This window comes from Carassius gibelio, chromosome B5, assembly GCF_023724105.1.
Source record: "Carassius gibelio isolate Cgi1373 ecotype wild population from Czech Republic chromosome B5, carGib1.2-hapl.c, whole genome shotgun sequence".
Taxonomy (NCBI): Eukaryota; Metazoa; Chordata; class Actinopteri; order Cypriniformes; family Cyprinidae; genus Carassius; species Carassius gibelio.
The window spans coordinates 24,933,316-24,947,669 of NC_068400.1; the positions used below are offsets into that span (position 1 = coordinate 24,933,316).

A 14,354-nucleotide genomic window follows, 5' to 3' on the forward strand; every position below is an offset into this window, starting at 1 on the left:
GACTGCAAAAAAAATTCCAAAGTATAGTCATTGCCAGTGCTTTAAGTGGGCCGGTACGCACAGGTACTCAGTAACGCCACTTCCAAATATAGCTCTTGAGCGTACCGCCACCTCTCCGTGCGCCCAGAACGTGCTTGTAGCGTACCGGTACGCTCATTTGGACATCTGTTTTAATAGAGGTTTTAATCTTTTACCTGCACTGCCGATTTTCAGAGCGCCCTTCACAATGCGAGCTTCCTAATTCATCCCACCCAGAGCAGAAACTACATTACCCATTCACCCTTAAGTTATAAAAGTGAATAGCGCAAAATCTTGAGTATTTATTGTCTGATAAACATTAAAAACTGTCTGCAGAGGTTGAGTCGTCCGGCAGCCCCCGCTGGCTGTTCATTGGCTGCAGCATCTTTTTTCTAAGTTCTAAAAAAATACCGTAGACGGCAAGGCACAAATTTAGATATTCATTTATCTAATTAATCTATAGCCTATGCACAAAGACAATATGATCTTTTTGTCCCCTTTTTGTTTTAAAGCTTGATGAAGAGAGAGAGCGCAAGTTGCTGCAGCTGAGGAGGACAGTGATGCACGCGTACAGGAGTGATTGACAGTTCGCGGCACTGTGTACAAAAAATACTCCGCTACACAATTATTTCGTTATTTCGTTTAAGCTTATTAACGTTAGCGTTACAGAAAGGTCTGATTTACGCACTGTTACAGTCATTGTTTTTTTTTGTTTTTTTAAACAATGACATTTGAGTTCATGATTTTAATGTTGCTGTTTCTTGTGGCAGACTAAATGAAGAGTAATGTTTCTTGTGGCAGACTGAAGAGTAATCCGGCAGAGTTTTATACTGAAACTTTCCGTCTAAAAGTCCTTCCTTGGTCTTATCCATATTTCTTTGCACGTTGAACACACATAGGCCACAACTGGAAATAAAAAAAAAACTGCAACCGCGTTAATTGCGTTATTTTTTTTTAACGCGTTAAATATTTCAAATTAATCGAATGCGTTAACGCGCTAATTTTGACAGCACTAATATATATATATATATATATTCTTTGAAAAATTAGGTTATACAATTTTATAAAGAAAGACTGTGAATGAAACTTCTTAATTTTTCCAAGGAAAATGTTTTTGATAAAAATGCAAAATATTTATCATTCTGCAGTTTGTTTTGTATTTATTGTATAAAAATACACATGCATTATGTCATGAAAAAAAATCTTTTTTTTTTATTTATTAAAAACTGCCTAAGTCAGTGTTTAGGTGTTCAGTTGTTTATTTCTTTATAAAGATAGGTAGATTTCCTCTCTCAAGTAATGATGCGCAACAAAAACACGGTCCTTTTATCATTAATGTCATCAGTTTCGTCATGGTAAGCGTTCACCACTAAAGATGACATGATAATTTCACCGTCTTCACAGTGTCTTTCTTCACACTTGCGGAACAGAGAGGGAGAGCCGCGGCGCGGTTGTGTGTGTGTCTTTGAGGCCTCCTCTTCCCACACACCCCTCCCCCGTCTGTCCGCTCGCTCTGCCCCAAAAATGTGAAACCAAATCCGAGCAGCAGGTCACAGAGCCTAGTTATTTTAAAACCAACACTGAACTACCTCGACAGCACCATGCACGTAACGCGGAACGGCCAGTTTATAGAAATAATCTTCGCCGTGAGAGAGACAGAGTAACATGAGGGAGCGCCGCTGTGCTCGTTTAACGTGTTTTGTTGTTGTTGTTGTTGTTCGGCTGCTCGTGGCTCTCCAATGTCTCTGCCCGTAGTTCTGCCTGGATCCTGCTGTCGTTTATCGGGGGCTGCTTTGGCCCATCAGCTCGCAGACGCCTCTCACAGAAGCCGCAGCAGCCGCTGTGTGTCCGCTCTCCCGTCCCGTATGTCTGGATCTCAGACGCGGCTCACCCCGGCGCTGCTGCCCGCTCGCCCGCTGCTCTCCCTCGGCTTGCTACAGCTGGTTCTCGGCTGCTCCATGGTGGCGCTCTCTTTCGGGGCTCTGTCCCTTAGCAACTCGCCCCCTATTAGAAACTCCTGTCCTTTTTGGGCCGGATCTTCTGTGAGTATTATATTACTGGCCATAATCTGAGGTGCTAATGCTTTTGTTTTATGGTCATATGCATGCTACTCGTATTAAAATGCATGCTTGTCAGTATGCCACTATATTAGTGTTTCATCGGCCCATTACAAACCAACAGGTATAGTGGAGTTTTATTGTGGTCTACTGTGTTTCCAATGTAGTCTATAACAGAAACGTGGTGCTGCACTTTTAGTTCAGTCTATTTCCGAGTATATGAGCACACCAGACCCAGTTGTTTACCAGTAATGCACTATGATAAACCATACTGATCTGTCAATATGTTGTTAATGAATAGCTATGTTATTAGTTGCACTTTTAAAAAATAGCCTGTAGTTGTCAAGGAAATATTTCTGCTTCATTATTTTTTACTGGTGTAGCCTAATGCATTTGGTTTAGACAAATAATGGTTGATTTAGTTAAATATAAATTTACCTGGAATTTGACCAGTTAACTCAGATTTTACCACATGAAGCAAATATTTAGGAATAATATTTGTTTAAATTTTTACAGTATATAGTTTTACATTATGGTCTAATATCAAATCTGTTAACTAGAAGTTAATGAATGACAATGTGATTTTTACTTTTATCAGGCTTATTAGTCAATATTACATGAATGTTTATTTAGATTAGAAGCTTGTTTACATTTTACATTAGCATTGATGTATTTGATTATTATCATCCACAGCAAATTATATTGTTTTAACTTTTAATACCTCAAACATCTTGAGATTGTCCAGTTTCTTAAGTTTCTAGATATTTATAAACTTCCTTAGTGCTGTGCTTCCTTAGTGATTTAGTCAAAGTTGCCCTCAAAAGTTCAATTTATAACATTATTTCCCATCTTTACGTTTGGTTAATATTTGTGGTCATTGGCAGGAGTTGAGTGAACTGCTCAGTGAAGTCATGGCTAAGTGTGAATCTCTTTTACGGCCTAACACTCTATAGTGAGTTACTGTTGAGAAGTAAAGCTACCATATTATGCATACTTCTCACCAAGTGCAAAACAACAGCTACTGCTTAACAAAATCTAATGTTTATTCATACATTCGAAAGCTGAGCTCCATTACTGATCAAGAAAATCAAACACTGAAAAAAATTAAAATAATAGTGAAATTTTACAGAGATAGAAATAAAGATATTGTAAAGATGTGAAGAAAACCACAATGTAATATTGTGATGTCGATTACAGAATATTGTTGATTTGAATAAAATCAACTAATTTAATTACTTTTTAAAGGTTACCTCACAACACATTTTACAGTTAAGAATTTAGAGAAATGCTTTAGATTATGTCTTCTGAAAACCTGACAGGAAGTGGCAGGGTGAGAGGAAATGAGAGGGAGCCGAGGATGGATAATGGTGTTTGAATGAGGCTGCTGCAGACAGCTCGGCCCACAACACTCTGAGTGAAATGAGTCATTAAAAGTGTTAAAAGTGCTGGAGGTGTTTGCCTCTGCTGAACAGACTGATTGTTTTCTGCAGGTCATCCTCTCTGGGATTATAGGACTAACCACATGGAAACGGCCAATGCTTCTGCTGGTATGTGTGTTTCTAAAGATTGTTGGTCTTTGAATGTTTCTATTTTAATAAGCAGATGAATTTATTTTTTACTTGAAAATAGTTAGATGATGTACTTGTACTGTGTATTGATGGATTGTAAAGTCTAATCTAACCGTGTAATCTTCTGCATATCCGTGTCCTTGCAGTTTGTTAAAGGGGCAGTTGTTTGGCCCTTAAAAGACCTTTTAAATAGGATCAGTGTCTACCAGACATTTAGTTAAGACCTTGTTAATTAAGTCATAAGCTTACCATCATCTTCTGCCATTTATATTAACACAACAGTTAAAAAATTTGGGGTCAGAAAGATTCAGCAAAGATGCATTAAATTGAGCAAAAGACATTTATAATATTAGAAAAGCTTTTTATTTAAAATAAATGCTCTTCTTTAGAAATTTCTATTCATATATTTTTAAATGACGATTATAATCAAATGTATTTTGAGCACATATTAGAATGATTTCTGAAAGATCATGTGATACCTGAAGACTGAAAATCATCGCAGGAATAAATTAGATTTTATAATACATAGAAAATTCACAATGTTGCAGTTTTGACTGTATTTTTGATCAAATGAATGCAGCCTTGGTGAACATAAAGAGACATCTTTTATAAAACATTAACAAATCTCACCGAACCCAGATTTGAGTGCTAATATCATGTTTGTCAGATAAAGGGACTGACTTGTATTGCTCTTGCTCTGTATCAGTACCTCTTTTCTCTCACACAGGTAAATCTGTTTGTATTGCTGTCGGTGGTCTGTATCCTGCTAAACCTGGCAGGCTTCATCCTCTGCTGTCAGGGGGCTCAGCTGGTCTCCAGTACCATTAACTGCCAGCCGGTGAGGAATCTGTGCTGTGGTAGAGATAATAACATCAATAATGACTTCTCAGATGACTCCCGTATTGATGATTGTATTAATGCAAAATACAAACAATTATGAACTTAAGTGGGACAAGCCTTATTAATACCCACATACAGTACATACATGTATATACACTACATAAAATATTAAGTAACATCACTTGTAGTGTTAGAGTAGAGTAGAGTACAGTTAGCCAAGAATATTAAGTGGCATTAGTTTATAGCCACATAGAGCGCCCTAGCAACCTCACTCTGGCGAACACCCACGCACTGCACTTACAAGCACTGCTAAAGCTTTCATCTAGTGTGTAATCGAAACAATAATACAGGCTGATGGGCTGCTGGGTTGATGTACGTATTAGTAACACATAATGGAAAAAAGCACATCTGTACAGACCATCTGCTTCAAGGAATGAAGTTTGTCCAAGTCAAAGAAAGCCCTGGATTTGAGAGTCAAAGTAGGTTCCAGTTTTTCTTGGATTTGATGTAGTTATTGGGTTGCTGTCAATTCCGGTGTCTGAAGGCTGCTCTTTCATCATTTCCACTTGTCATGGAAATGCCCCTGCCATATTAGTGACCTCATATCTTTGAGCTGTTATCGCATGCAGCGCCAGACCACTCAAAAAGACAAATGTAGAAAGGTGCCTGGAAACTTCATCCTCATTCTCGTGCTTTGAATCCAGGGCAGGCAGTTCTTTAAGTATTAGTAACATGTCATCATATATCATTGTAAAACAAACCTAATGAATGTGTTTCTGTGTTTCACAATCAGAAGGGTGATCTCTGTCACTGTTGTTCAGAGAGTACAAGCAACCAGTGCCAAGGGGACAAGTTGATTGAGATCTACGCAGGTCATGCATGTGGCACAATGAGAATCCTGCTCAAGGTGTGTTCATTTTACAATAAATATTTTTTTCAGTTCTGAGATACATTCATATAAACCCCCACCCCAATTCAGTAATTAGGATTTTCTTCCAATATTTTGCGCATAGATAGTGTTTGACAGCGCAGACATAGATTACCTTGACATAAAAACACTAATTTTGGCCGATCAGCCATTAGTAAGTCATTAATATTTAGTCCTATCCATGACATGCGGGCAAAAATAATATGTTTATTGTGGCTACGAATTAAGAATTCATTCTCTAGATCGAAACAGGAGAGTGAATTAGTGCAATGTGATTAGATGAATTAAGAAGTTGTGGGAATATTTACCTGCCACACGTATGCAGAATGCCGTGACTGACCAATTGGGATAAGGTACAGTATATTATGTGCTTGACTATGTTCTATTTACTAGCGACGTTATAGATGGAGATCTCTCTCTTTCAGAAAGTGCTGTTTGCGTTGTGTGCGCTGAATGCTTTGGCCACAGCTGTGTGTCTGGTGGCTGCCGGACTCAGATATCTCCAGATCTTCTCAACCAGACGGCCCTGCATGGTGAGAAATATGGGATGAAAATAATGTATTGCACTGATTTAGTTCTTGGGCAGCGTGTGGCATAGATTATAAGACATGGTGTGAGCAGCTCCGAGGTGCTTGGTGTCTCTCTGTCCTGGTCAAACGCTAATAGTGATGTGATTATGATCGTCTTTGGCAGGAAGAGGCCAGGCCTGTTCCAGAGGAAGTGGAGGAGCAGACTCATCTTCCTGACCCAGACGAATTTGTCGCTCCGGCACCTCCTCCTTCATACTTCTCCACCTTCTACTCTTACACCCCACGCCTGGCTCGCAGGTATCACACAAGCCCTCTTTACTCATAGTTACACAGCACACACCAAAAAATGTTTTAGGCTACTTAAAATGTGGTATCTTCTACATGAACTCTATATTTAAGTTAAAAATATGATTTAATTTAGTTATTATAACTGAACCTACCTGACTGACTGCATTGAGTTTATTTTTAAAGACACATAATGTAATATATAATTTTTATTCTATGAATTCCAAAACTTTAAAAATTGAATTAAATGTGAACATTTCAAATAATCACAAAATATATATCATAAAAATAATATATCTAAGTAATTTATTCCTGTGATGGCAAAGCTGAACTGTAAGCAGCCATTGCTCTAGTCTTGAATGTCACGAGATCCTTCAAAAATCATTCTAATATGCTGATTTGTTATTCAGGAAATATTTCTCATTTCTATCAATGTTTAAAACAATTGTGCTACTTTTTGAGAAAACTGATACATTTTGTCAGAATTCTTTGAGTAGAAAGTAAAAAAAACAGCATTTATTTTTCATGTGTCCTTGCTGATCCAAGTATTGAATTAATTAATTAATTAATTCATTCAAAAATAATAATAAAAAATCTATCAATAAATAAATAAAATAACTTGTTGATACCAAACCTTTATATGATAGTGTATGCATATATATATATATATATATATATATATATATATATATATATATATATATATATATATATATATATATATATATAAAGGTAATTTAACCCTCTCAGGCTCAAATTAAGTTTTAGTAACTTAGTAAATTTAGTAACCTATAGTAAAGTTTTTAGTACTCCAGATTCATAAAATATGTATCTGGAGTAATAAGGTTTTTATTTACTTTACTGTTGCAAATCTGCAACGCCTGCCTTGAGAGGGTTAAGGTAACATGCATATAATCGTGATTAAAAATCTGTCCAGCATTTCATGATCTAAAGGTTTTTTAAGTGAGTTCTCACTCTGTATCACACACACACACACACACAGACACAAAAACCTGCACATTGACCTTGAACTCTTAACCAAAAATACAGCAGGATTTAGCAGATTTGTGGGTGGGTGGCTCAGTGTTTGGCAGGCAACCAAAATGTTTTGGCAACGTGAAACAGGATTGAAGTTTGTGTGTGGGAAAGCATGATACGCTCGCGTTTCATTGGATGTTCTGATCAAACACTAATGGGTTTGTCCAGAAGCAGCTGTTTACTGTCATTATATCTTCTCGTGAGTTGTTTACAATGTGAACGTGTGTGTTTTGGCAGGATGTTTGGGGATGGTATGATCCCTCTTCCTCATATATATGGTGCCAGAATTAAAGGAGTGGAGGTCTTCTGTCCTCTAGACCCTCCTCCACCTTATGAAGCTGTTGCATCAAACCCAGCAGCACAGGTACTGATTTATACAGTTTTTATATGCCATCTATCATCTCTGTGTTGAATATCAAAAGGCAGTTCGCATTTACAGTATCTATTCCTGATAGCACTGTTTGTTAATTAGACCTCATATCAGCAAACATGGCAGTGTTCTGGTCTACCAAGCTTACACTGGCAACAGCTCAATCAAATACAGTCCTTGTCCGCTCACTGACCCTCTGTATTTATATCAGGCCCAGAATACTGAGGTGCAAATGAGCGATCTGACTGAGGTCCTGACAGAGAGTGCAGAAGCAGCGTCGCCCTGTGATGGTATGAACCACTTGTATTTTTATGTTTAGGCCTGTGGAGAGAAGCAGTTAAACATAGACATTTCACACTTAGAATTGTTTTTGACCATTATTTTAGAACAAAAGCAGAAAACAAGCAAATAGAAAACTCCCATAGGATAATATGGAATTAGAAAAAGGAGCTGCCACTTAGGCCTACATGAAATGTGTCATTGACACGGCTTAAATGAACCTAGTGCCTCTGGTACTCTATATTTAATCAGGATGCTTACAGCATTTCACAGTACCCGTCCAAAATTATGTCATCTGTGTATTAAAAGACATTTATTTGAGAGATGTCAGTAACAGGAATTTATTTATCTTTTTATAGCTGTCTGTATCCTTCAACACTTTCAAAGATAGCAGAGTCCTGCATGTTTTTAATGATCTTTCACAAGTCACAATTTCAAGTTTTGCATTCTTCTAATTTCATCCATATTATTTCATTATCAGTTATATTATCAGCATAACAATTGAAAATGTTGAATTGAAAAATTAAGCTTTAATGAAAGCAGAAGTTTGATGAACTCCACAAGTTTGTGTCAAACCTGATATTTCTGCAACGTTTTCTTCACTTTAGATTTTTGTTTTTACAAATCTGATAACTTGGCCATTTACAGGAATAGATCCTAAATTTTTAATGTGTAAACAACTGTTCAGAAGTATGGGGTCAGTAATGTACATCTAAAAAAAAGGAATACATGTTTTATTCAGCAAAGATGCAATAAATGGACCAAAAGTGATTACAGATATTCCAAAAGATTTTTATTTTAAATAAATGCTTTACTTTGGAGTACACGAAAATGTACTTTGGTTTCCACAGAAGTATCAGCGCACTATTATTTTCAACACTGATAAGAAATAGTACTTGTGTTACCAAATGAGCATATGTGACCTTGGACCACAATCCAGTCATTTTTTGAACAGTTAAATTAAATTAAAATTAAATGTTTGCATTTAGCAGACGCTAAATGCAAAGCGCTTTTATCCAAAGCGACTTACAGTGCATTCAGACTATCAATTTTTACATATCATGTGTTCCCGGGGAATTGAACCCCCAACCAACCTTGAGTGCTCTACCAGTTGAGCAACAGGAGCAGTTATTTTAATTAGTAATAATATTTCACAATATTACTGTTTTACTGCATTTTCAATAAAAAAGCATAAGAGACTTCTATTAAAAACATTAAAGCATCATACTGACTCCAAATGGTAATGCATATAGACATAAATATATTGTTTGTTATGAAGTAACATGATGTAACATCTCTTAATTTAGACTGTTAAGATGTTGCTGACTCTTGTTGATTATATAGACTAGGCTTGTTTTGCCCTAGCTGTTGCTGAGAGGACAGACATGAACAGACAAGAAATAGCCTTCAGTACAAAACAATCTTTAAGCCTGTCATTCTAAACCTCTTTTACTTGGCTTTATGAAGCCCTGCTCTGGAGATGCAGTGTTAGAAAGTTATTCCTAGATGTTTAGTCAAAGGGTGACCGAAAACACATGAATTGGATTCTTACCTTATTAATATTCTTACCAGGAAAGTCCGAAACAAGTTCAGGAAATACTTGATAGTACAGTCAGCAGCAGGGATGCTGCTAGGGATTCTGGGGCCCTTGTACAGCTCACTGCTTGGGATGCCCCTCTGTTGAGATTATTGACAGTGCGATCAGTGTGAAACAAGAAGCAAGATTCTATTTACCCGGGATTTAGTGTGACCCAGGGTTAACTCATTTAAAGTGTGTAAAGCCCTGAAAGGTTAACATGTTTTGTCATTTGTTTGTGTGTATAATCCAGACAGGTGCTGCCAGACGGCCGTATTGAGCCCCACACCTCCGGCACAGTCCAGACAGCCTCACAGCGAAGTCTCCTCCAGCAGAAAACCTCACAGACCTCGCCTGCGCAGGTCCAACAGTGACCCCGTCCTGCTTGACCTGACCGCCAAAGGTAGGGGAGGAGATCTCAAATTATCTGTTTATGTTATTTGTGGCAATCTACTGTTGGATGTTTTTGTGTAATGACCCCTAAACTGTACAGTCAGAGTTAGGTCCATATGTATTTGGACACTGACACAGTTTTTATAATTTCGGCTCTGTATGCCACCAGAATAGAATTCACAGATGTTGTTGTATGCTTTGGATCACAAGCTGTTCCAAGCCTTCTATATATTTTTTTCTTTCTGTGATTCTGGTACAGCTTGATCTTAATATCATCCGCACAAAGAATGCTTTTGCAGAAGTGGTCAGACTTTTTAGCAAAGTCAAGTCTGACTTTGCTTTCACCTTGTGGTGAACCCTCTGTATTTGCTCTGGGGAAGTCTTCTCTTGATTGTAGACTTTGACAGTAACACATCTATCTCCTGGAGAGTGATCTTCTCTCGACTGGATGTTGTGAAAAGGTTTTTCGTTATCATAGAAAGGATTCTCTGATTATCCGCCAATGTTGTCCTCTGTGGATGGCGTCCAGGACTTTTTATGTTGCTGAGCTCACCAGTGCTTTCTTTTTTCTCAGAATGAACCAAACGGTTGATTTGACTACTCCTAATGTTCCTGTTATCTCTCTGATGGATTTATTTATTTTTATTTTTTTTTTAAGCCTAACATTAGTCTTTTTCTGCTCCTTTGATCACATGATCTGGGTTCAGAGCAACAAATGAACAAATGAAACAAATGAAATGAAATTGACATTTCCAGGTTTCTCAGCAGCGGAAGTCGTCATTGTTGAGTTAAATTGAAGAGCAGTGAATGGAAGAATACCACAAATATTTTTTTTGCATTCCCATTTGCTCAGATAGCAAATGAAAAACTCCACTCCAAATAGTGTTTCCATAACTTAAAAAGAAGAAAACAAATTGAGAGGGACTGATAGGCAGTCAGGAGAGAGAACAATGTCAAATTTACTGTCCATCTCAAAGACGCTGCATTAGAAACACCCTCGGATTAGCGTTTACATTTTTTTTTTGTTATTTGATGCAAAGGTGATATAATACAAAGAATAGTGTTATAAAGGTACAAACGTTTCAAAAATATTTATATGAAAAACTTTTGAGGATTTATGACGCTGATGACCATTAAATGCATAAAAAAATAGTCCATTGCACTTTGCTTTCACAAGATCTAGGCAGATTCGGTTCATTTCATGTCTAAATGTGTATAAAATGAATGAGGTTTCTATAAAAGGTCAAAGCACAGGCCCTGACACAGTTCTTTATAATTAGTTTATGAACACTGGCTTCTCTCTGATGACAGACGGAGGTATCTTTTTACTTGTGTCCAGATCAGAGGACGTGGTCTGGTACTTATAGAGATGCTATATAGCTGTCAGTGGTTACTTTAAGCCCATTTTAAATATAGGACTGTCTCTGTGTTGCTGATGGGTTTCAGCAGAGAGCGATAATCCAAAAACTCTAATTCAGTCTTTTACTCACCTTAAATTAGTTCCAAACATCTAATGCGTGACATTTTATTCTGCTGTGGAACATAAAAGAAGCTGATTTTTTTTTGTTTGTCCAACAATGAATGTCAATGGTAACCAACATTCTTCGAAATATTATCTTTTGTGCAGAAAGAGTAATTTAAGTTTGGAATGACATGACGGCTCTTGAAGTGTTTATGCTTCATAAGTGATAAAACAGTGGTCTTGGTCGTTACACTGAATTATTAGGATTGTTTTGTTTATTAACTTATTTAACTTGAAAAATGTAAAATTTCAATTACAATTTTTATTGGAAAATTTGAAATGACCGTATTTTCCGAACTATAAGTCGCACTTTTTTTCATAGTTTGGCTGGACCTGCGACTTATAGTCAGGTGCGACTTATTTATCAAAATGAATTTGACATGAACCGAGAGAAATGAACCAAGAGAAAACATTACCGTCTACAGCCGCAAGAGGGCTCACTTGATGTCATAGAGCGCCCTCTCGCGGCTGACGGTGTTTCTCTTGGTTCTTGTTTCTAAATAAATGCGACTTATAGTCCAGTGCGACTTATATGTTTTTTTTCCATGTCATGATGTATTTTTGGACTGATTCGACTTATACTCAGGTGCGACTTATAGTCCGAAAAATACGGTAGATATTTATCTCCAAACTGTGTAGCCCCACACCAGGAAGCAACATGTATTTGTCATCTCTAGTACATGTAAATATTTGTTAAAAACAAGAGCTATATCTCTGTCTCTTTCAGTAATGAGTTGTGAAGCAGCTACACAGACAGAACAAGGTCCGGCTCCTGCTCCAGGCTCAGTGACTGTAACGGAGCATGGGACGGTTACACTACGACAGGGCCGGGGCAAACGGAAGCCTCGTCCCAACTCTATGGTGGACTACCAGAGCTATAGAGACACAAAACTGCTGGTGGCTCGTTTCCTGGAGCAGTCCTCCTGCAGCTTGACCCCTGAGGTACAGGAGCTGGTCAACAGCATCAAAACCGTGCTGCGCTCTGATGAGGAGCACATGGAGGAGGCCGTCCGCTGCGCCAGCTTCATCGACCAGGCAAGGCACATGGCATGAAAACACTCAAAGCACATCCAGCTTGTATTTTTTTGAGTATCATTTTATATACACCAGGCTGTTATTGCTCATATACAGTATGATAAAAGACAATGTGGATCTCATACTCAAGGAGGAAAAAAAGACCTTAATCGTATTTAGATATCCAAACGGAGGAAATACATGCAATTTGGTCCAGTAGCTGATATTTATATTGCAAAAAAGTATAATGAATTTACTTTTAGCTTTAATGTTAACCATTTAAAAATGATATAGCAGACTATTTGTCCTAGTTAATATAATATTTAAATGCTTATTTACATATAACAAAATGCAATGGAGAGATGTCCAAATAAACATTCCTCAAAAGCCTCATGTATTTTTTTACAAAAAATGAAAAAATAAGGTTGAAATGCTATGCAAGTCAATGTGTTTCTATTACTTTAATATCCTGTTTGTCCATTTTTGTTCCAGTGATTTTCTTACAGGTCATTTTCATTCATTGTTTGCAGGCCATTACAGTTTCAGAGGTTGCACCGGTGCAGTCCAGCCTCCGCAGGCAGACGCAGACGCAGACGGAGCTCACCTCCAACACGCTGCCGCTGCGCAAGCGGCCGGGCATCCTTCACCTGCGCAGCTGTGGCGACCTCAGCTCCTTCACATGGTCACAGCTACAGGTCGGGCCAGAGCGCAGGACACGTTCCCATTCCCGAACTAACTCCAGGATGGGCTCTCGGGCTGGATCCCGTCGCATGGAACAGGAACGTCCACACAGCCTCATCGGAGTCTTCCGAGAAACTGTCATCTGAGTGACGTCTCAAACTGACCGTTAACCCAGGAAATAAAGAGAAGCTTATCGTGAACACCACAACATGAAGGAAGCGACAGATGAGTACAGATCACGTCATTTTTAAAACAGCGGTTTTTGTTGTCAGTGTGTGTACTGAATATTATTCATTTTTAACTTTTTCAGTTGGAGTTCCAGCTGTTTCGATTTACTGATGTTTTTTATTTTTTATTTTTCTCACATTATGATAAAACACTGGGGGGAAAAACAATGTTTACCGTATTTTTCGGACTATAAGTCGCACCTGAGTATAAGATGCATCAGTCCAAAAATACGTCATGATAAAAAAAAAAGATATATAAGTCGCACTGGACTATAAGTCGCATTTATTTAGAACCAAGAGAAAACATTACGGTCTACAGCCGCGAGAGGGCGCTCTATGTGTTCAGTGTAGACTACAGAAGCACTGAGCAGCATAGAGCGCCCTCTGGCGGCTGGAGACCGTAATGTTTTCTATTGGTTCATTTCTCTCGGTTCATGTCAAATTAATTTTGATAAATATGTCGCACCTGACTATTAAGTCGCAGGATCAGCCAAACTATGAAAAAAAGTGCGACTTATAGTTTGGAAAATATGGTATTTAACAAATTTCCATCTTCCTTATTTAAAAATGATTTGAAAATACTAATTAACAATATTAATAATCATCATATTAAGAAAAACATGCTAATGTATGGTTTATTTTTCTGATGTAATGTGATGTGGAGAATTACTCGATGCTAATTAAATCAGTATATTGTGAAGAGGAGGAATATGTTACTTTTTTATTTTTATTTGACCGTTCTGAACAAATGTATTATTTCTTCCAAGATGTCTTTCAGAGATGTATGGTGCATTATTACTGAATTCAAGGAGTCTTATTTGAATTATATGGGTGAAAGCTACCATCCATATTTCTCCCAGATTAAATATGATCTTTAAAGCGTCTGACTGTTGTCTGGGACTTTTATTCAGTCAAATGTGACATTTTAACAGTGTAGGATGAACAGTTGTTAACAAAACCTTTAATGAAAAACTACATTTCAAACACTTTGGCTCAATTTAAAAAAAAAAAGAAATCAAAATTTTTAT

General features: G+C 37.5%; 1 protein-coding gene across 1 annotated transcript; it reads left to right on the forward strand.

Annotated features, from left to right (window-relative positions):
- Nucleotides 1–1,460: 1,460 nt before the first annotated feature.
- fam189a2 (family with sequence similarity 189 member A2) lies at nt 1,461–14,210 on the forward strand. The gene is made up of 11 exons (XM_052556566.1): nt 1,461–2,060; nt 3,566–3,622; nt 4,371–4,481; nt 5,277–5,390; nt 5,837–5,944; nt 6,105–6,238; nt 7,502–7,628; nt 7,846–7,924; nt 9,743–9,892; nt 12,132–12,439; nt 12,949–14,210. The coding sequence occupies exons 1-11, from the start codon at nt 1,758–1,760 to the stop codon at nt 13,243–13,245; spliced, it is 1,788 nt and encodes a 595-aa protein (XP_052412526.1). The 5' UTR covers nt 1,461–1,757; the 3' UTR covers nt 13,246–14,210.
- The last annotated feature ends 144 nt before the right edge of the window (nt 14,211–14,354 follow it).